Below are 23,210 nucleotides of genomic sequence, written 5' to 3'. Positions count from 1 at the left end.
GGCAAAAGTAGGAATTAACAAAGTCATTTCTCCATCTGTCAGTTTGACCGCCTGTAGCCGTCTTTTTCCAGTCAAAAGATTTTCCTGCACCTGATCACATCTACTGTCTTTAGCTCTTCGCCTTCCAGAGCTGGTTTGCTTTAAGCAAGTTCATATGATCCATATTTTCTCACTAACAGATTCCCTCTCAGCATTAGAACATTTACAGATTTTTATCTCAACAGATCGTTCCTAAATGAAACACATACATGTTTCCACTGATGATATCACAGAATTAATTTAAATATAATACACTGTTTAACAAATACAGTTATAGTATTACTTTCAGAGAAAACTTCTGATTTGCTTTTTTATTCTGATATAACCAAAGACCCTGTGTTCATTAACTTATTCATTTCTTTCAACAAATATACCCACAACGCACTAGTTAATGTGCTAAATGCTAAGGAAACAATGTTCACATGAAATCTAGTGGTAAAAACAGACATTAATCAAATGATCAGAAACATGATATACAATTTTAAAGCAAAGAATAACGATTAGTGCTAAAGAGCTTAAACAGAGGAACTTGACTTGGGAGTGTGGGGAGAGAATCTTACAGGAGGAGAGTGAGTGGTATGAACAGAGGGAAAGAGCTTGTGCAAAGGACCTGAGGTAGGAGAAAGTGTAGTCTTTTGAAAGAACTAAAATAAAATAAGTCAGTGTAGCTAGAGTGCAGAGGGAGACAAAAAGAGCAAGACAAGTTTACAAAGGTTAATAAAGGCGAAATATCTGATGGAGTCTTTTAAGTCAGGTAAAGAAATGTATAAGAGCAAAAAGAAACTCTTAAAGAGTCTTGAGGAAAGCAGTGATATGATGAAACTTGAGATTTTTAAGGACAATTTTTAAGGACAATTCTGGGTTCTGCAAGGGGAATGAACTTAGAAGACAGAAGTGGCCACAGGTGACCCATTAGAAGATTCTGAAATGTGGACTTCTTCAGCAAGCCACAGGAGCAGCTAAGAACAGAATTCAAGATTTTTAACTACTTGGCCAACATTCAGGTTTGACAATCTATGAGACTGCACAGAGACATATTTATGTGACTTTCAATTGTGAAAATTGCTGAGTATAAATTTTAAAATCTCCCATTGTACATTTATTAACCTGAACTGAAACGTCACCTTTAAAAGATCAGTTTCCTGTCGGTAAAGTTTAGTAAGCTAATTAGTGATGATTGAATTTAAATTCAGAATTTTTAACTATAGCCTATTTCTAATGATCAGAGGCTAAAGTTTTTATAAATTGGGAATTCAAATTTTGGGACAATTCCTTTTGAAAAAACTATGCGTCCTACTCAAGAATGCCAAAATATAACCAGCTCCTCACTCACCCACCAGCAGGGCATGGCCTAAAACATCGTAGAACACGTTACTGTTCACCTTCAGGCCCAAGGTTCCGGACATGCTGAGGCCTCTGCTGAAGGAGCCCCACACCGTGCAGCCATGTACATAGGAATCTGAACAGGAGAGAGTGAGGTAAAAATTTGAAGTGAATCTCAAAGGCTCCTCAGATGCTGTTGATCATCTCCAAAGCAAGCCATAGTATAACTAAGAATATTCTCCCACACAACAAGGAAACTCAGGAAATGAGGAGTGGGAAGCAGAAATCAAATCAAGAAAACAGGTCACTCAGGCCAATGCACCTCAAAGATACCAAAGATAAGCAGAGTGGAATCCAAGGCTCAAGTGCTAGACAAGAAAACCATCTGAGAAAAGAGACAGTACGGCCAAACCACAAAAGAAAGCATGGCTGTCAAGATTTCCAATTGGCCACCGTCTTTGGTATCAACTTTCATCACAATATGGCAGACATTTAGAAAAAGGAAATTGACATTTAGAAAAATCATTACACTGGCTCCTAAGCATATTTTACGACCCCCAAATCAAGTTATGTGGACTTGATCAATCAATGAATAAATATTTACTAAGTATCAATCATATCTTTCAGGAATTGTGCATTGTGCTAGAGATATAAAGATGAACAAAACTAAGTAAATTCTGCACTTCACAAGTGTAGAAAACTTACATTAAAATAATTAAAATTTATTATGTGGATAATTAAACTATAAAGCCTGAAAAAGGAGTTCTGTATTATTTCCAGGTAATGAGAGATATTGCATGGTTGTCAAATGTTTAGGGTACAGGAAAAACTACTTTGGTTTATGGAATACTTTGACTCTAAAATTGGGACTATGCAGAAACTTCTCAACTATAATGTTGCTGTAGATACTGGGCTTCCACATTCCCCCTTGATCTCAGCTCCCCTAGTACCAGATGTCCTTACATTACTCACCAACGATCCACCCAATAAATGAACCCATCTATATCCACTTCTCCATATCTCACTGCCTGCTGAAGACTTTTCCTGACTCCAGATCTGCATCACATCACTCCATCAGTGTATGCCTGCCAATCTGAACAATTGATAACTACTAATGTATTTATAGAGCTATTATGAGTGGAGTTCAGGGATTGGTAAACCTTTAAAAGTTGCAAAGATTCCATCCTCTAACTCCTGTGGCTGCAGGCAATTGGCCACACAGGGCATGAGGGCCTTTAGGGCATGAAACAATAAAAGATTCTTTGGCAAGCATGCTTGAAGTTTCTAACCTCTGGGTTAATGTGTTACCCCCTCCCAGGAAACACATTTGCATTTTAACAGAGACCGACAGGGGATAACGTATCAATGTAGTGGTTTTCAAACCCTTTTTATAAGCACTGAACCTTTTTTCAAATAAAACCTAACATATAAAAATAGATAAAAGTGCGGCCACTTTGAAGCAGAGGTTGGGGAGGCAGATGAGGTGAATTTTGTGCAAGGGAGGATTTTGATTATGTTCAATTGATAACTTATATATGACTGCTACCCTCACTTATACTGGAGCTGGCCCCCACATCAAATATTCTGCAGCATTATAAGCACCAGGAGACCAAAGAACCAGAGAAAAGGGCACAAAGATACTGATTGTCCCAATATACTAGGAAAGGAGCCATGTTAGGAACTATCCCCCTACATGAATGTCAAAAATAAATAATCTGGAAGAGATCTGAAAAATTAGGATAAATAGACATCCTTAGCATGCAGACAATTTGAAATAAGAAAAAAATGCTGTAGTTGGCTAGCCAGGATCCTGCTCTCAATGACCTCAAGGATTACTCTGTCATTACCTGCTGAAATCCTAGCATCAATCAAGGGCCACCTGAACCAAGTGTGCCCTGATATCCTGCCAGGCATCACCCCTGGAGCACCACCCCTTTCTAGGAAGGCAAAGCTTGAATGTGTGGTTGCGAGAGGTGCTGAGCAATGGGTAGGACAACTCAGAAATGGAGCCACTGTCCTCATTACCTAGCATCTGGACCCCAATTATCTGACTCTCTGCATGTCAGCTTCTGGCATAGGGTCTTTGCCTGGATGTTTCTACGTCTCTCCAACTTTGTTTTCAGACCTTTATCAGCACATCTGGTCATATTCTTCTTTTCTGTTCCTGATCTTGTTTTTCACCTAGGTATTCTGACCTGCGTTTGGTGTTTCCTGCTCCCATCCTATCTCTTCAGCTCTGGCCAAGATCAGTACGCTCTGCCTGCTCCATGTTCTCATGGGTTCTCAGCCCATTCTGCCCCATTTTCCCAGACAGAAGATTCCTCTGAGTTAGGACAACCTAACATAGAAGAGCTGTCTGCTGTGCCTGGACTCCCACAGCACTGGTTAGAAGCTAGTAAATGGTAGAGGCAGGATTCAAAACACGGATTTGTGTGGTTCACCCCACGCCTGTTGTACCTATAGTGATGTTTCTCAAAGTGTGCTCCTCAGACTACTTGTTCCAGGATCGTAAGATTTGCTTGTTAAAAATTCAGACCCCTAGGCCCACCTTAGACTAGAATTTGTCAAGGCAGGCTCTATAACTCTGAATTTAGTAAGCTCCCCAAGTGACTTTTTAAGTGTACTGAGTTTGAGAACCACTAATCTAGAGTATAATTACCCATCTCTAAACGCCCCACATCTAACATAATCACCTATCATGATCCCCTACATGTAGTGCCTTGAAAATGGAAGAAGAAAGAAAAATGAGAAGTCATAGGCCTGGACCCCCTTACCTTTCATAGCTCCCACCAGAGTCAGTGAGCTCAGATGCTTATGGAAGGCTTGCCCCAAGTCCCGGAATTGCACTCCCTTCAACTGGACTTGGCTGGGCTCCTCTGGGAAGGACTGAACGATGACTCTGGCCCCCAGATCCCTGGACCCCAGCATCTTCTCACTCTTGGAATATAAACAATTCTGCAAATTACCTGAAACACAGAATAAAGTCAGGGGACCTGAAGCATGTACAATGTGCTTCTAGACAAATCCAGTTTGAAAGGCACTGTCAGCACAAAGGACAAACCATTATTGTTTATTTCATTTAATAATCTTACTTCCCTTTTACTTTGATTCTCCTCTTTGGATTATTAATTAAAACATCCAATAACTAGGACATGATGTTGCCTTCACTGTATTATTTCCAGAAGCCCCCAAATCAATCGCCTTAATTACTGTCAAAAAGAGGCTGACTCTAGCCCACAAACCCAAGCTAAATAGATGCTTCTTTCAATCCAAAAGATCCCCTGGAGGGAGCGTGCAATAAAATGACCTTCTCGTGGTTGATAATTGTAGGGAAGAGATGTGAGCGCTGAATATAATCACTGCTCTTTTTGGTCTTAAGCTGCCCAATGCGGCTTCCCCTTTACTTTGCTGCCTTATAGTCTGGGGGCTTAGCTACTGCAGAAATGGTAAAAGGCTCCAGAGAAGTGACTGAGCAGCCCCCACACCAATGCCTCCTTCCCAGCCAAGAACAGCAAACTTCATGGACATAATGCACACAATTACTATAGCTACAGAGTGTTGTGACCTCAGGATCCAGGACACTTTCTGTGGACACGTGGCATTTGGTGGTATGAACTAACCTCAGAATGGAGAAGAAATCATCACCTGAATTGATTCTTTATTATCCATGTTAATAAACCAGAGAAGTGTCACTAACACAAAATTATGTATCATTCCACAGTAAATAACCCACAGTAAATTTCAGGATTCAATCATTTGCTAACACCCAGAGAATGAATATATAAGAGGTGAATGAAGAAGAGTTTTATATTTGTATGCTTTATCACAATTTTGATTACTTATGCCAGTGATCCATAATGTTTTCAAGCAGTCAGGTTTATTATTATATTTGGCTACCTCGTGCCCACACTTCAGCCTCACACAAAGAAGAGGTAAGTGACATATCATTTTTTTAATAAAGTTCTATGAATTTTGTTTTATTTTGAGAATTTTGTAATAACATTTAAGAGTTGTGGTGAAATCAGGGATTTTTTTCTATTAGGAGCCAAAAGATTTATAATGACCCAAACCCTTGAGGCATGGTCTCACTTGCAGCATAATCAAATGCAATGTTTTGCACAATATGATCTCAAAATACCTATATGAGAACTACCAAAAGAATTTGAATAGATTGAAGATCTGATTTCAGCAGAATTGTTAAAGTTGACAGTCACTGGATTTGAACCCACTGTATCCAAACATTTTTCACAATGACATATTGTGAGCTAGATGGCTGGGGTTGTAGAGAGTGGGGTCAAGGTCCCTCTCACCCAACCACATCCCAACACTATACCCACATGCATCTCTATGTAGACATGACTCAAATCTTTAAGTCTAGCCTTGACATTTCTTCCAGGCTTCAGACAGTAACAGACACATCTACTCAGATGCTGGCCTGGCATCTCAGTGTTGACACGTACAAAATTAAACTCGTGATCTCCACTCTCCCACCCCAAAACCTGTTCCTCTTCCCATCTCAATAAATAGCCTCATCATCCATCCAGAGCTCATGCCTGGGAGTCATCCTTGACACCCACACCATCTTGGACCAAAGTTGACAAATGATGTCTTCACAACATGTGAAAGCCTCATAATCTACAGCCTGGGAAACCAAAACATAACCTACTAAACTAACCATCCCTGAAATAGATGTTTAATAGGCACATCAGTGTGATTCAGTGCCTGTTATTCTTCGAGAAGATAAATTGACTTTTTCAACCACTTACTTAAAGTATGTGGTGGTTCACTCAGAAAACAAACTCCAAAAGTGGGAGTTGGGGGTAGGGAAGAGCCCTACAAGTCTAGTCAGTAAGAATGTGCTGCCTGTGCCCGTGACTCTGGTCTTAAACAGTTTTTCTGAGAATTGTAGAAGGGGCTTGGAATCAGAGTTAAGACATCATTATAACCTCTAACTTGGAAATTTAATTCAACTCTCTAGATTTAATTATTTAACAGGAACTTTTTTCCCCAGAGAAATAATTAATTTCTCAAGTGGATACTATTATCTATCTCTTTCACAAGGTTGTTGAGGGCAGGAGATGAAATGACAATTTATCAAGAGCATTCTGAAAACTACAGAGTATTACGGACATGCAAAGATTAAAGGTTTTTCTATTTTGAAAGAAGTCGACAATACCACGTATCATTTGACGGTAAGAATATTCTTTTTTACTCATTCGACTTCCCAACAAAATACTTCTCTACCTTCTGAAGCATTGGCCTCCTGGCATGAAGCAAGGAACTTCATCCTCTCGTTAGTGAGATTTCCTCGTATGGTAATACTCCTGCTGAGGAGGGCCACTGTGACCTTCAGAATATAGTGCTCTCCAGCCACCCAATTCTCCGTGAAGTTGTGAGAATACCTGAAAAAAGAAAAAGACATATCTGAAAATATCACTCTGAATCTTATTAGGAATAGCAAGCCACTAGATTAGTGTAATTCTCCATTGGGGGTCTATTTCTTTAAAAACCCAGATACAGAAGAGTGAACTGCGGGCACAAGGATGTGAAAATTAGGAACTATGCAGATTATTGCACTGACCACCTACTATAAGATGGAAGTTCTAGTCTTACAAGAAAGACTTATTTAAGCAGTCTAAACCTTCAAATATTTCATGCCTTGTAATTTTCTTGTCAAAAAGTCTGGCATTATTTAATAGGAAAATATATCATTGAAAGACAAACAAATGTCCAGACACCCCAGACACAGGTAAGACCTCATCCTCTTCCATCCAAAGGGAGCCAAGCTGACACTCAGTACCTCAAGGGCGACCTCAGATGGAGGTCTGCATTGTGCACAGTTTCCACGATGACAACCTCTTCTGTGGGTTTGGAACCTTCGACACCTATCCCACTGATGATGACAACTTCATCCCCAGGGTGCCAGTCCACAGCATCTTCTAGAGCCAACACTGTGTCACGGGCATAGGCAGCTATTCGAAGATGGGTGACAGTTACTTCTGGTAGCAAACCTAAAGCAGTCCAAGGGAAACTTGCCTTTAGACATTTTAATAGTTAATATAAATGTGATGCTCTCCAGCCAAAGAATCCTGAGAAAGAAGAATCTGGGAAAGAAAGCTTCAGGCTTGATAAGCACCAGTGCCTTCACGTTTTTGGATATTAGTTTTCTCATCTGTCACGTGGTGCAATAAAAGTAATGCAGGATTGAACAGGGCATGGTACGAAAAACACAGGAATTGGAGTCAGACTAAACTTACAATCGAATCACAGTTTTACCATCTTCTAACCATGTTTTTTTGGGTGATGTACTCAAGAGTGGGCTTCAGTTGCCTCATTTACAAAGCAGAGGTAGCAAGGCCTTTCCCCATAAGTCTTTAGGAGGATTAAAAGAGATAATATTTATGAAACATCTCGCTTGGACCTTGCCATATGCTAGCCCTTCAATATATTTTAGTCTTTTGTCTTCCTTCCCTGCATCACCCTGTTTTAAGGATGAAATTTTACCACCTCTTTCTTATTCCAAATAAAAGCAAAAGGCTATTAGACTCTCTGATATAGAAGTCCATAACGAATTTCTAATATGAAGATTTCAACTCACTTTACATATAGAGTTAATAGAGTCCAAAATCAAAATTACCTCTGATTGGTTGTCCTAAATCTTGGTGTATTAAATGATCCCTTCAAACTCTAAACTGGATGTATCCAAGATAGGAACGCTAAGCAAAGTTGAAGAAGGGTATAGATATCTTGGTTTGCATTAGGCTTCAGTGCAGCCATCTGGTCCCAGCCCCCCCCCCCATACAGTACGCTACTCCTTAACTAACAAAGATTCAAGACGGTAGACTGTCTCACAGTTTACCCTGGCTTTTCCAGCAAGAGTCAAAGCAAAGATTTTTTTCAAGCCATTATCTGAAGCAATACTTCAGAAAACACATGGCTTACTCCCAACTCCTTCTTCTTTCTCAGTACATTTCCTTCCTCCTTTGCAATAGATCATAATTTACCTTTAGCCCACAGCAACTTACTGTCCTCCCTTGCTGCACTAAAGTAAAGTAATAATACTTGAATCTGTAACTACAGAGGTGGTTGACAATAAATCATTTTCAAATTATTTTAAACCTCTCTCTTTATTTATTTGTCTGTGTGTGTGCAGGCACTTGTACCAATAATGTTGTTCCAGGCTTAGAAAGGTCTCTGGGTTAATGATGTAATTTCTGAAGTTTACTTGGGCTATAATTTTATCTTAAAAAAATTTACAGAGTTCAAAATTTCTAATTATAGGGCAGGTGAAAATTAAGGCATAAATCATCCCAAAAGAAAATAATTTTAATTTTATTCCTTGTTTGTATGTTTTAACCTTTAGGAACAAAAAAATGAAATAAAGTCTATTTATATGTATATGCATATATATGTGAATTTCTATGATCTGTTCTTGAATGTCTGCACAGAAAAATCTCTACCAAGCATGGAAAATGTTTATCAAAGATAAAATGCTATTAAATTCTGTGATCAGTTGTTCACAATTCTTAATCAACAGGCAACAAACGCCTACTATGTACCTATCAACATGCAAGCTACATGTGGCAGAACCAAGAGTAGGGACAACAAAGATATTTCTCAACTAATCATTGTTATAAATAACTGCCAAGTAGGAACAAACGAAAAAAATCACAGAGAATCTTTGAAGTGAATTTTTAACTGTTAACCTAAACTTATGTCCTTTCAAATGATGACAGAGCCTCTAGAAAGCAGTAAAATTGTCTCATAACTTATTCACTTTCCTTGCAAAAATAACATCTCTGTATGTATGACTAAAACATCAAGCCTGGGTATTTCACAAGGGCCAGCCTCATATTTCTAGCTACATAGTCGATATTGACAATTGGATGAGTTATCATGATCTCAAACTCAAGAATGTGAAAATAATTTTAATAATCACCTGAGCTAGACCCTCTCCAAACAGATTTTATTCTTCTGACCATTCTACACTGTTCTTTTTTTAAACTTTGCTGAGTTATTTTAATTACATCCCTTCTTTGTTCATTAAGCTGCAGTATCTGCCTACAGTACTCAGAAACAAAGCCCCAAATTCCCTTCCTGACTTTTGAGACTCTCCATAATCTGACGCTACTTTATGGTCTCTGAGTCCTTAGTAAATTCTCCATCCCAGGAAGCCCAGTCTCTTTATCTCTTCTCTTTTAACAGAATCATTCCTCCCTCTATCCCTTTGCCTATTCTGTCCCTTCTATCTGTGTTCCCCAGCCTTCTTCCCCTCACTTATTCTTCCAAAACACAGCTCAAGTCCCACCTGTGCCATTGGATTTCAGGGAGCACTTCAGACCATGCTGATGTCTACCTCCTCCTGCCGACCTTGTGGTTATATGGGTTCCTCCTTGAGCTAAAAGTCTGTGCACATCTGGGAATTAGGCACCCATGTCTGGCTAGTTTGTGGGCCATTTGCATTGCTTTGCATGGGAGAAGCTTACACAACGGAGCAGAAGAGAGAAAAAGAGGATGAGAGAGAAGGCATGGGGTCTGTCACAGGTATGGGTCCTCTCTCCTGACCACATGGACTCATGACTGAACCTGAGGAAAGAATCTGAAGGAACTTTCCAGATGGCTTTTGTACCTGATGCTCCTCTGCCTGGGATTCTCTTATCTACTCCCTCTGCCTCATTCTTCAGAATGATGTTCAATTTGATTCCTCAGAGAAGCTGCTGAGAACTCCTAACCAGGAGTTAGGTATCATAATCTGTTGTATCACTATGTCCCTCTCCTTTCTAGCACTGAACACGCTGCACACTCTATTACTGTCAATTTCTGTCTCCCTTATTAAACATGACAGCAGGAATCACACCTATATTTTCTCACTATCATTGTACCAATGCCTATCACAGTGTCGGGTATACAGTAGTTGTTCAATAAATATGTACTGAATGAAAAAAAGCATGACCGAGACATGGAAAGAAAAGCACCCCAAAGTTATGGTATCCAGGCAATCAGTCGAGACCCCAAGTGGCAGAGAGAGGTGGTCACCACACTTCATCATGGAACATAACACACTCCCACACCTGAGGGTTTGACCACCTGGGCAGCAATGAAAGCCTGCGTCCTTGACACCCATGTGTTCAGTATTCTCATGGCAGGTACCAGAAGCAGGGGCAGCAGGGCAGCCCCCAGCACCTTCCTGAAGGGAGGACAATGACCCAGAAAACCAACATAGGAGGAAAAGTGCATGAAAGATGCCTCATGGTGGCTATGGCAGACAGACTAGTTGATGAACTCACATGAACTCTGTCACGAGAACAGCTCTAACAAGCAGGCGGCAGTGTTGGAGAGAGCTGGAGTTTGTGCGAGAGTCGGGGGAGGCGGGTAGTAAAATTTTTATCATCACGACTGAAATATCCACAGGCTGAGAAGGTTCAGGAAGGCCTGGGGAGACCTGAATTATATAACCTATAGCCAGTGCCACATATTTCAGTACTAAATGATTCTGTAATTAGCACAGTACATACGTCTCATCTCCCCACCTCGACAGTTAGCACCTTGACTGCAGGGCTGCTGCCTTATGTTTCCTTCACATATGTCACAATTCCTAACACAGTCCTAGGCTCACAGTCATCATTCAACTCATAGGGATTTAAATTAACTATTTTGATTATTTTCTACTGGACAATTACTCACAAACTCTCAACAGATACATACCTAAATGAGTATATAATATCCAATATGTAAAAAGCAGAAAAAAACAACACAAATTTTATTGAGAAGTTAGAATAAACCCAGCCTATGCTAAGTAATTATACTCTGAAGTAAAAATTATCTGTTTTCTGTCGTGGTTTTTTTTTCTCCTAACAGATGGTACAGATTAGGAAGCTAAGATGCTTCAAAGACAAGATTACACAGTAACGAGATGTCAGGACCAAGCTGTGGAACTGGGTCTTTGGAATCCAGAACCCAAGAACTGGACACATAACGAAATTCTTGGCCTCTGGTAATAACTATATATTAACTGTACCCAATTAGCTTTGTTACTCAAAAAATTATATTCCTTACTTTATAAATATTATTTAAATGCCACACAAGGTGGACCAACCGACTTCTCTGATGAAGAAAGCATTGCATACATTTCACTTCACAGAACTCTTAAGAAACTTAGATTGGACAGCCCCCTTCCTTTCTGTAACACAAATCAAAAACCATATAAAAATACAGTTTAAAAAGCTCAATAATTTATGAATGTGCTTTAATGAAAAAGGGCTATGCTCTTAACTTGTAATTTAATACAATGTTTAACCACTTTGGGCTTTCAACATTGACCTGTTAACCAACAAACTATTCCTTTACTCCCACTAATGACTTCTACTCATAATTGTATTTCCTACAAATTATTGTTCAAGCATTTCAGTGCCATTCATCCATAATTACACAGTCCCAGAGAACCATTTTGCCAAATGGGCATGGAGAGAAAGAAAATAATCTTTGTGGGTTAACACACTTTAAAATCACTAATTGTCCTCTGTTTATTTTGTAAGACTTCAATCTTTATTCCAAGTGAATAACTGCCAAGACCTTTCCAAATCAGTAGAAAAAGAGAGAGAGAAAGGAAGGAAGGAATCATTTCATTAAAATAATGTTCACATCAGAAGAGAAATATAAAGGAACTCACAAAAGAACTAGAAATATTTTTCTCAGATATATGCAAATTATTTCCCCCTTATTTCTGCATGCATCATTACCATTGTCTATAGCAAAATAATGCATGTTATCTTTTCTTCTGTGTAGATGAACATTTGTCAAGCACTGGGAAGACGGACATAAAGGGAACAGAGTCCCTGTCCTCCAGGGTCCATGACTAGTACAGGAAATAGACAGACAAAAATCACAAATGTATCCTAAGTGTTAAGACAGAAGGATACCCAGGGTCTGCCAGTGAACAGACATGGAGCATCTCACTCACATGAAGGGAGGGGTTGCTTCCAAGTGACAACTGAGCTGGGTCTTGAGGGATAAGTCATAGTGGCCAGATGACAAAATGGGCAGAGTGCTCTAGACAAAGGCAACAACATATACAATGGTGTGGGACAACATGACACATTCAAATAACTGCTATACACGTGGCATGGCCAGAATGCAGGTAAACAGAAGGGATGGGGACCTGATGAGCATCAGTGAGGGTTCGCCTGAAAAGGTGAGCAGGACCCAGCCAGGAAGGGTCTTAGAGGTCCTCCCAAAGAACTTCAAGTTTAACCCAAAAGTGATTTGGGAACCACTAAAGGAATATTTGAGATGATAACTAAGAAATCATACTGTTGTGAGACTATCAATATTTTAAGCCTATAAGTACACGTATCAAACTGAGGGGAGAGAATCCTTAGTGAGAAAATGTATTTACTGCATATTGGGGAGAATGAGAAAAAATCTGAGTCAAGTCCTGAGATGAGCAAGAGCCAGCTAGTGGGGAAAGAGGGAGCTTCATGTGTTCTAGGAACTAAATGGAGATGGGAGTTTCCGGAGCAAGATGAATGAGATGGTATGGTGTGACTTGGCAAAATAATGTGGGACCTCAAAGTTTTAAAGGGTCTCAATCTTATTCAAAATAGTTACAAGATCAAAACCCTGGGTACTGTATGAAGAATAGATTGCAGTAAAGTGCGTGAAAGTGAGAAGACTATGTTGAAGCCTACTGCAATATTTTTATTGTTGCTAGTGCCATGGATTCTGACTCCTAGCGACCCTGTGTACAGCAGAGCAGTACCCTGCCCAGTCTATTGCACCATCCTCTCACCTTCCAGCATTATATCAGAAAATGCTCCACTGCTATTCACAGGGTTTTCATAGCCATTTTTTTAAGTGGGTGGCCAGGTCCTTCTTCCTAGTCTGAGTCTGGAAGCTCTGTTGAAACCTGTCCACCATGGGTGACCTTGCCGGTATTTGAAATTTCTGTGGCATAGCTTTCAGCATCACAGCAACACACAGCCACCACAGTATGACAACCGACAGACAGATGGGTGGTGTAGTTCCCTGACTGAGAAATGAACTCCGGCCATGGAAGTGAGAGTGCTGAATCTTAACCACTAGCTGGCTACTGCAGTATGTAGAAGGCTAATGTAGTAGTTCAGACAAGTTTTGGAGTTTTGAACAAGAGTTAGGCAGTGGATCTGGAGAGAAGTATAAAAATCTAAGATATCTTTTGGAGAATCAAGAGCACTGAGTGATTGGATCTAAAGGTAAAGGAGAAGATGTCAATGGTAACTCAAAGGTCTATAGCTGATGCAAGTTGGTAAGTAAACGGGGACAATTGGGGAAGAAGATAAAAAATCCATTGAGGAAGTATTTATTGAGCACTTACTATGCGCTATGGGCCATGTGCTGGTCTAGGTCCTGGGAATACAGTAGCAAGGAAAACAGTCAAAAACCCCCTGCTCTCATGTAGTTTATATTCTAATGGTATTCAGTTTTAGACATTAATTTTAGATGACCACTTAGGTTACATTTTAGATACTAAAGAAAATATACAAGAGAATAGTTGAGTCTGGGGCTCAGAAGAGACGTCTGAGGCTAGATATATAAAGAAATATGTAAACAGAGGTTCATCCATGGGAGTGAGTGGGCTTACTTGGGAGAAAGCACATAGTTATAAATGAAGAATACCCAAGGCCAAACCTATGGGAACGTCGTCATTTGAAGGTTGGGTAGATGGGGAGAAACCTAAGAAGAGCAGAAGAAGGAAGAAAACCAAAAGATGAGCATACACATTCACTCATAATTAAACAAAATAATGCAGAGGAGAGAACGTCCTATTCCTCCACGCAACTGCTTGAGGACTCATTCCTCCCCATCTCCTTGCTCTTCTTTGCTATTTTTCAGGTCTGGGCACTCTGCCCAGCATTTCCTGTACTTGAGCCCTGTTCCCCACTGTTCATTTCATCCATCTGCCAGTAGAAGGCAGGTGTATAGTAGCAGGATTTGAGCTTGGAGAGGGAAGGGATGGAAAGAAAACCCTGCCCCTCTACTGTTTCTCATTTCCCCCTTCTTCCCGCCAGCACCTGGCCCTTATCATCTACCATCCCTAACAAGAGTAGGAGGTGATAAGTAACAGAAGAATTAGAGAAAGGCTGACTACTGCTGATTACTCCATCTTGCATCTCAGCTGGCGCTCTCTGCTCCCAGAACCCACATTGTGCCAGGCTATTGTGCTGTCTCTGGGCCACAGAAGCCACTTTCAGGGCAGAGAGACTGAGAGCACCCTCTGTTACTAGTACTCAACAAGAAAAGAGTTGAGATAGTAGAGCCCAAATGGAGAGAGATGTGTCCTTGGGATCTCACGTTGGAAATGGACCTACTTCCCGATACAATTACTCTTAAGCACAGTGGTCAGCTGCTATACTCCCATTAGCATTAGACAGCAAGGATATTTAGGTAAAATAAACTTTTGAGGGCTCACCTAGGTCCTTAACCACAAGGTTGGTCAGCATTTCTTTGAGACAAATGTATTCCGAGTTCTAAACAACCAATTTAGAAGAGAATTCTTTGAGCCCAAATCATTGGTGAATTGGAGGCAATCCAATTTACTGGACTTCAGAAGAGGACTGTGACATTAGTATGAATATAAGACTATATGGCAGACCAAAGAGATGGAATGGGGGCATTTTTCACATATCATTTCCCTCTGCTCTTGAGAACCACTTGCTGTGATATCTCCTTTGGATGAAGACAAAACCTGGCGGGGGAATCCATATGAGCCCAGCTCGGCATGTGCACTGTGAGCCTTCTGCATCATTAGTGGTTAATCTCCGGTGGTACTGACTGAGCAGAGAACATGTGCCTGCAGGAAGAAGAAGGCACACCAGAGCAATCCTCTAAATGTGCAGATCAGCTGGCTGCATCCACAGATGATCAGCAAATATTTCTACACTGTGATGAAAGAGAATTGGGCAAAAAGTCTGTTCCCAATGCTAAGTCTACCATTCTTTTGGCCCAAAGGTTTAGACCAAGGCTAACCAAGGTCATCTGGTTGGTGCAATGAGCCGTACTCTGATTGAAACCCTTCTCTAGAGGTATAAAAGAAAGGCTAAATTTTATTTCCAAGCAATCTGAGCTCTACTGTTGTTACTGTGATTAAAACGTGACTGAGAAAAATCAAAAGATAAAGCTCAAAATACCCAGGAAATAGTGTACTGTAAGATAAGTGGAAACACCTGGAACACTGTTCCTAGCTCCTGTTAGTATTTCATGCCAATTCAACAAATGCCATTCTTAGGCCCTATGGAAGTGTAGTGGAAAATCCTGTAGTCAGAGGTGCAGAATCCATTTGGTCAGAGCTAAAGGCTTCTTTCTGTAATGTCTTTAACACCCACTTCTATTCATTGCCCAAAAAATACCTAAAAATTCAAATGTATTTCTGACCAGATAGATTACTGTTTTGTTAATCATTGTATGGTTAACGCTTTGGAGGAAGGTAACAGTGAGGAGAAGAGAAAGGGCTAATTTTTTTTATTTTTTGGTGAAGAAGATTGGCCCTGAGCTAACATCTGTGTCAATCTTTCTTCTATTTAGTATGTGGGTCACTGACACAGCACGGCTTCATGACTGGTGTAGGTCTGTGCCCGGGATCTAAACCCATGAACCCGGGCCGCCAAAGTGGAGTGCACTGAACTTAACTACTATGCCACTGGGCCAGCCCTGAAAGGGCTAATTTTTAATAACAATTTCTTTTTAGAAAAGCAATAACTGTATAATGTTTAAAATAAATAATATAGAGAAGCAAAAGAAGACAATAAAAGCATCCATGATCTTAATACAACAGATTAATGTGTCTTTCCTGTCCTTCTTATCCTATGTTCATATGTTGACAACATTTCAAATATAAACAAAATGCTACAATTCTGTGGATACCATTTTTATAAATTCTCTTTACCTAATATAGTAGGAACACCTTTCAGCTACATTATATATTATTTAACATCATGATGGTATCATAGTATCCCATTTAAAAAATGTGTATTTTATATACTAGTCTCTTATTTCTTTGTATCCAATTTTTCCCAATATTTTGCTCGCATAAACAATGCAGATGTGAACATTCTTGAGCATAATGTTTATGCTTACTCATGATCATTTCCTTAGTATAAATTCGTAACAGTGGTATTGCTATATCAAGACTTATGCCTAGTTTTAGGCCTTTTGATATTATTACCAAATTGTCTTCCAGAAAAACTGCACAGCCTTCTACACCCACTAGCAGTATATAAGAATGCCAGTTCCTCAGACTTTCTATGACTTTTGCTTTTTTTAATATTGACCAATTTGTTAAGGGAAAAAACTCACTTTTGTTTTAATTCTCATTTCTTTGATTACTAATGAGGAGAAGGTAGGAGAAAACTCATAAAAATAAAAAAGAATCTCTTCCTCACTGTGAACACAGGATAAACCCAAGCTCCCTCCCCACGCGTTCACATTGACTGGCCATTTGCATTAATTATACTGATAAGTCTATTCACATCCGTGGCCAGATTTTAAATTTGTTCTAAAAAGTTCTTTATTTATAAAAGACATTAATATGTATCTGTATCAAATAAGAATTCAGTGTATGTTAAAGGTAATACTTAAAATTCCCAGGGAAATGTTGCTATATTAGTTTCCTATTGCTACTGTAACAAATTATAACAAATTACCACAAAATTAGTGTCTTAAAACAACAAAAATGTATTATCTTACAGTTCTGGATGTTAGAATTTTGAAATTGGTTTCACTGAGCTAAAATCAAGGTGTCTGCAGAACTGTTTCCTTCCAGAGGCTCTGAGAGGAAAATTCATATCCCTGACTTTTTCAGCTTCTAGTGGCCACCTGTACCCCTTGACTTGAGGCTGCGGCCCCTCTTTCATCCTCAAAACACGTCCTTCCTAGCTCTGCTTCTTTCATTACATCTCCTTCTCCTTGGACTCCTCCTCTGTCCCTCTGACAAGGACCAACATGATTACATAGGGCCCACCTGGATGATCCAGGATAATCTCACCAACTTAAAATCCTTAATTTACTCACATCTGCAAAGTCCCTTTAGCCAAATAAAGCATCTTCTGTGGGTTCCAGGCATTGGGCCATGAACCTATTTGGGGGCCATTTTTCAGCCTATCACAATTGCTTGTTGAACAGTGTTGGGAAAATTGACTATCCATTTGAAAGAAAATTATATAACTGATTTATACACTACATCAAAATAAATTCTAGATGGATTAAAGTAGGGGTTGGCAAACTTCTCTGTAGAGGGCCAGATAGTAAATAGTTTTGGGTCTGTGTGCCAGGTGGTCTCCGCTGCAACTAGTCAACTTTGCCATTGTAGCATGAAGCAGCCAGAGATAACACCTCAATGAATGGGCATGGCTGGGCTTCAATAACATTTTGTTTACAGAAATAGGCAATGGGCCAGATTTGACCCATGGGCCTCAGTTTGCTGACCCTAGATTCAAGACACTGTGATGTCTTTAATATGAAAAAATAATTTAAAATAAAGTACCAGGAAACAGATAGATAAATTTTTATAGAGTCTTTGTATAGGAAAGAGTTTTCTATACATGAAATCAAAGGCAGAAACCATAAAGGAAGGCATTTGTGGATTTGTCATCAGAGAGATCAGAAAACACCATAAAAATACTGAAAGGTGAGTAACAAACCGGGTAAGAAGCAAGTTCTTTGTGCCCTATCAAGGATGTTACAAAGAAGTCGTAAGGAACAAAGCTCCACTTGGGATCCCAAAATAACCTGAAAAATTTAAAATTGAGAAGACTGTTCCAGAAACCTGTAAGGAGCATCTTCTGTTTGTCTTTCTGCCACAGGTAAGCACCAGCTATGTGTATGCAAAATAGAAGCAAGCCCATGTGCAACTTAAGTCAATGAAGAGGATGGAAGGAATATTAGTTACTTCCCCTTCTGGGCCCCATTTTCATCATCTGTAAGATGAAAGTAGTAATCCCAGTCTTTCCTACGTCACAGAGTTGTGAGAGTTAAATGAGAGGAAAGAATGGGAAGCAGCTTTGAAATTATAAAGTGCCAGGATCTAGGTAAAATCCAATTTTAACAAATACTGAATATAATACCCAATTCAATGATACTCTTTCTCTACAACCAGGCTGAAAGATATACTATTAATAGTATTTCTTTGATGATACATATGGAAGAATTCTCTTTGAAGGAAAAATCACAAACTCCTGCCTGTGTAGCATTCCATTTACTTAACAAAGTTGAATTTCTTTTGGTACTCAAAAATGTAAAATCTAGACTATATTAACCATTTAATAAACTAAAAGTTTACTAAGACTGGAGCACTGTGGTGGGGGTGGGTGGGAGAGGTTTAGAAAACAAGGCAGGAGGTGTAGGCAGGGACCTCCATTAGATAGGGCATTATAATTGTGTTAGAAATTTTAAACTTTCTCCTGGGAACAGTGAGAAGCCACTGAAGAGCTTTGAGCAGTGGCATGATATGAACAGATCTGTGTTTTTAAAGATCACCTTGGCTCCAGGGTAAAGAATGAACTGGAGAGGGACAAAAGTGGAAACTAAAAGATGAATTAGAAAGCTTAAACAATAGTCCAGCCACAGGTTGATGGCACCGTGAACTAAGGTGATCGTAATAGAGGTGGAGAGAAATAAATGGGCTCATGAGTGAACCAAGAATTAAAATCAAGACATGGTGATGGACACAATATGGGAACGATAGAGAAGGAGATGTCAAGAATGACAACCAGGTTTCTGGATGATGACTTACTGGACAACAATAAATACCATCCCAGGCTTCTTAGAATAATAATGAAGCAGCTTCATCAAATCAAAACTGTAGGCATATAACAGCAACGACAAAAACTAACATTTACTGAGTAGTTGCTCAATGCCTGTCCTTGTGCTAAATGCAATTCAATCACTAAGCACAAATTTATAGATATGGAAACCGAACACTGAGGAGTTGACTTTTTCCAAGTCCACCAGCTAATTAGTAGTAGACATGGTATCTGGATCCAAGCAGCCTACTTCCAGAGCCCAAGCTCCTAAGGCTCATCCAGAGGAAGATGAGTGAATGAGTGCTCTATGACTGAGCAAGGTCAAGATCACCTGGGGAAGATGTAGAATGTCAGCAAAGATCCTCATATCCAGGAGAAAGTAAACTATAGAAATCTTAAAAGGAAGAGACAGATCTTGGAGCTAGTTATTCCCCCTTGGGAAGCTTTGTGTCTAGACAAGAGGCTTGCTATCTTTCTGGATTAGGTGTTCAAGACAGGATACAGAGTCAGTTATAGAAAATGGGATCCACTTTAGTGACTGTGGTGGTTAATTGTATGTGTCAACTTGACTGGGCTATGGGGTACCCAGAAAATTAGCCAAACATTATTCTGAGTGTGTCTGTGAAGGTGTTTCTGGGTGAGATTAACATTTGAATCCATAGATGGAGTAAAGCAGATTGCCTTCCCTAATGTGAGTGGGCCTCATCCAATCCGTTGAAGACCCAAATAGTCCAAAACGGCTGAGTAAGAGGAAACTACTCCCTGACTGCTGAACTGAGACATTGGTCTTTTCCAGCCTTCAGATTTGGACTGAAACATTGGCTCTTCTTGGGTTTCAAGGATGCTAGCTTTTGAACTGCAACTTCTACCATAGGCTCTCCTAGTTCTCAGGTCTTTGGAATCAGACTGGACCTACACATCAGCTCTCCTGGGTCTCCAGCTTGCCAACTGCAGATCTGGGGACATCTCAGCCTCCATGATCACATGAGCCAATTCCTTATAATAAGTCTCTTTATTATATGTATATATAAATACATAAAGTAAATTATGTATAGATATATATATATAAATAAGTAAATTAGTGAATAGATAAGTCAACATATTAGTTGGAGTTCTCCAGATAAATAGAACCAATATGATACATATATACATATCTAAATTGAACAACACTGTCAAAAGAAAACACAGAAAAAACTTTGGAACTTTAAGGGCTTAGATAAAAAATTTAAGGTCTCAGGTAGTATTTTCACTACTTCATTCTATCAACAGTTGGGATTTTGGAAGGAAGTAGTTCACAGTTTAAAAAAATCTACTGTTCTAATTTGAGAAATGCCTCCGCAATCTATCATTTTGTGTGATCTAAATATTCTACTATAGTACTAATATTTATAACATGCCAATGACTCTGCTTTTTATAGGCAAGAAATCTTCTTATTAGCTAAGAGATACCCACAGCTTTCTTCCCCTGCCTCTCCCCTTGATCCCACAAAGAGGAAGTGTGTTGCTATCAATTGGTCATTTCTAGGATATACTTGGCACAGTCCCAGGGAATGGAAAATTCACTAGGCCAAACAAAGGGAGATCTCTACTTTTACTCTCTCCCCCCTCACAAGGATAGGGAAAAGGATCCAGGAGGCAGCTCCCTGGAATCTGTCCCTTAATCTAGAAAGCCTCAAGTAGGTGAGCCAGACCAGTTCTATCCTGAGCATTGGGACAAGTTTGCTGTCTTCTCTTCTTGCACTGACTGGCTATTCTGGACTTACCTTCTGTCAAGTGGCAAAATCCTCAAGGTCTTGTGTGGTTATGGATAAGGAAGGAAAGCAGGCTGGTTGTCCATCCCCTTCATACCTTAGTCAAGAAGAATTAGTCAATGATACATCATTGCTCACTAGAGAGTCTCTTTTTGACTTGGGCCGAATCCTAATACTCGATATTGATGCCTTTGCCGGCCATTGCCCATTATGTACATATTTACACAAGAGTGACCAGTCCAGATCAAGATTCATGTGGTTCTAGATCCCTCAACTAAAAACTATTTTAAAATCAACCTCATTCTTTTAATAACACTTTCTAGACATAATCAAATCTAGAAAATATCACAATGGTATTATGTACTTTTTAATTCTAAATTTTCTGTTAATTGTGTTTCTATCAGTTGTGGCTTTGATTTTGCTTAGCGAAGTGAATGGGCTTTTTTTTTCAAACCTATTTTTAAACTAAATAAGTTTGAAATATATTAGTATAGGCTATCCAGTAAAGTCTTATTAATTTTCAATTCCAAATTAGTAAAAGTATCAAAAATGTTAGATTGTCAAATATTTTAAAAAGTAGATGAGCTACTGCTTTTACCTGTCCTTTCTCTTATTCTGATAGAAAACACATGTCTAATTTTAAGAAACCATCCTCCCTGAATCTCAGACCATGCAGTTGGGTTGTTGTCCATACCCATGCTCCATCCTGGCCAATCAGAATGCCACTTCCCTAGTCATAGCAACAGGTTCAGTGACAGGCTTATGACTCAAACAGGGCCAAAGTTAATCCTGAGGCTTTTGCTCAAGGTTTTCGTTCAGTTATGCACACAAAATATATTTCTTGAGGGGCCGGCCCGGTGGCGCAAGCGGTTAAGTGCGCGCGCTCCACTGCGGCGGCCCTGGGTTCGCTGGTTCGGATCCTGGGCGCGCACCGACGCACTGCTTGGCAAGCCATGCTGTGGCGGCGTCCCATATAAAGTGGAGGAAGATGGGCACAGATGTTAGCCCAGGGCCGTCTTCCTCAGCAAAAAAAAAGAGGAGGATTGGCGGATGTTAGCACAGGGCTGATCTCCTCACGAAAAAAAAAAATATATATATATATATATATTTCTTGAAAGCCTACCTTCAAGTCCAGGCACTGTTGTAGGCAATGGGAATGCTGTAAATGAAAAAAAAAAAAACAAAACAGGAAAATTCTTGTCCTCATGATGTATACATTCTACTGGGGAAGACACTAGAATAAGCACAATAAATATAATAAATAAACTGTATATAATATACTAGTAGTGTTAAAAGCTAAGGGGGAAAAACAGAAGAAGGGATGCAAAATGTTGATGGGGGGAATGCTGGAATTTGCTCAGGGGTCAAATAGCCATTGGAAAAGAGTCACTCTTTCACCTGGAGTCATAGGAACCCATTTCTGCCTCCATGATGGGAGAGCTTGATTGAAAATGAAGCCACCTCAGGGGAAAGCAGAACCAAGAGTTGCAGAGAAACAAAGTCCTAACACCTTCATTGGAGCACCTGGACTCAGCTGTGCCTCAACTTTTTTCAGTTATATGAGGCAATAAATGCCCTTATTATTTTGTTTGAATTGGGTTTTCTGTCACTTGCCACCAAAAAAGACCTGACTAATGCCAACACTTTCAGGTATATATAGAAACTTAAAGTATCCTACAATGTGTTTCTAAGTGGGGTTCCCGCTGTACTTGGATTATTGAATAGCTAGAACTCATTTCTAATTAACAGTATACATTTACATGCAAACACCTAAAATCCTAAAGACCTTAAAAACAGCATGTTTGCTTTAACGTCTTTAAACAAGTTCCTTAAAGTGTGGTTTATACTCTTAATTTAAGGAACTTTTTCTTATAGATTGTTCCAAGGACACTTTCGTTCAGATCAAGCAATTTCAAATTCTAAGTTATCTTACTTAAAAATCAACAAGATTTTGGGGGCTGGCCCAGTGGCATATTGATTGCGTTCATGCCCGATGCTTCGGCAGCCAGGGTTCACAGGTTCGGATCCTGGGCGTGGACTTACACATCGCTCCTGAAGCCATGCAGAGGCAGCGTCCCACATAGAACAACTAGAAGGAAGTACAACTATGACATACACCTGTCTACTGGGGCTTTGGGGAGAAAAAAAGTGGAAGATTGGCAGCAGATGTTAGCTCAGGGCCAATCTTCCTAAACAAAAAAAAAAATCAATAAGATTTTACCAGATACATTTCTGCCACTGTGCCTAGAATTGTATTTTGGACTTTTCTGAAGCATTATTTGACAGAACAGAGAAAATTTCCACCTTCCTTTCTGTTGGTGGT

The 23,210-nt window shown here is 39.6% G+C and overlaps 1 protein-coding gene across 1 annotated transcript in view; it reads right to left on the bottom strand.

Annotated features, from left to right (window-relative positions):
* Positions 1 to 23,210, bottom strand: part of PKHD1 (PKHD1 ciliary IPT domain containing fibrocystin/polyductin) — a 415,790-nt gene that overhangs the window by 246,385 nt on the left and 146,195 nt on the right. Inside the window, exons 37-40 of the mRNA XM_058554174.1 lie at positions 7,163 to 7,373; positions 6,607 to 6,764; positions 4,137 to 4,328; positions 1,373 to 1,498 (exon numbers count right to left, since the gene is read on the bottom strand). Coding sequence (XP_058410157.1) covers positions 1,373 to 1,498; positions 4,137 to 4,328; positions 6,607 to 6,764; positions 7,163 to 7,373 — 687 coding nt within the window. The remainder of the gene's footprint in view (positions 1 to 1,372; positions 1,499 to 4,136; positions 4,329 to 6,606; positions 6,765 to 7,162; positions 7,374 to 23,210) is intronic.

This window comes from Diceros bicornis, chromosome 14, assembly GCF_020826845.1.
Source record: "Diceros bicornis minor isolate mBicDic1 chromosome 14, mDicBic1.mat.cur, whole genome shotgun sequence".
Taxonomy (NCBI): Eukaryota; Metazoa; Chordata; class Mammalia; order Perissodactyla; family Rhinocerotidae; genus Diceros; species Diceros bicornis.
This window is presented reverse-complemented; position numbering and strand designations above follow the sequence as displayed.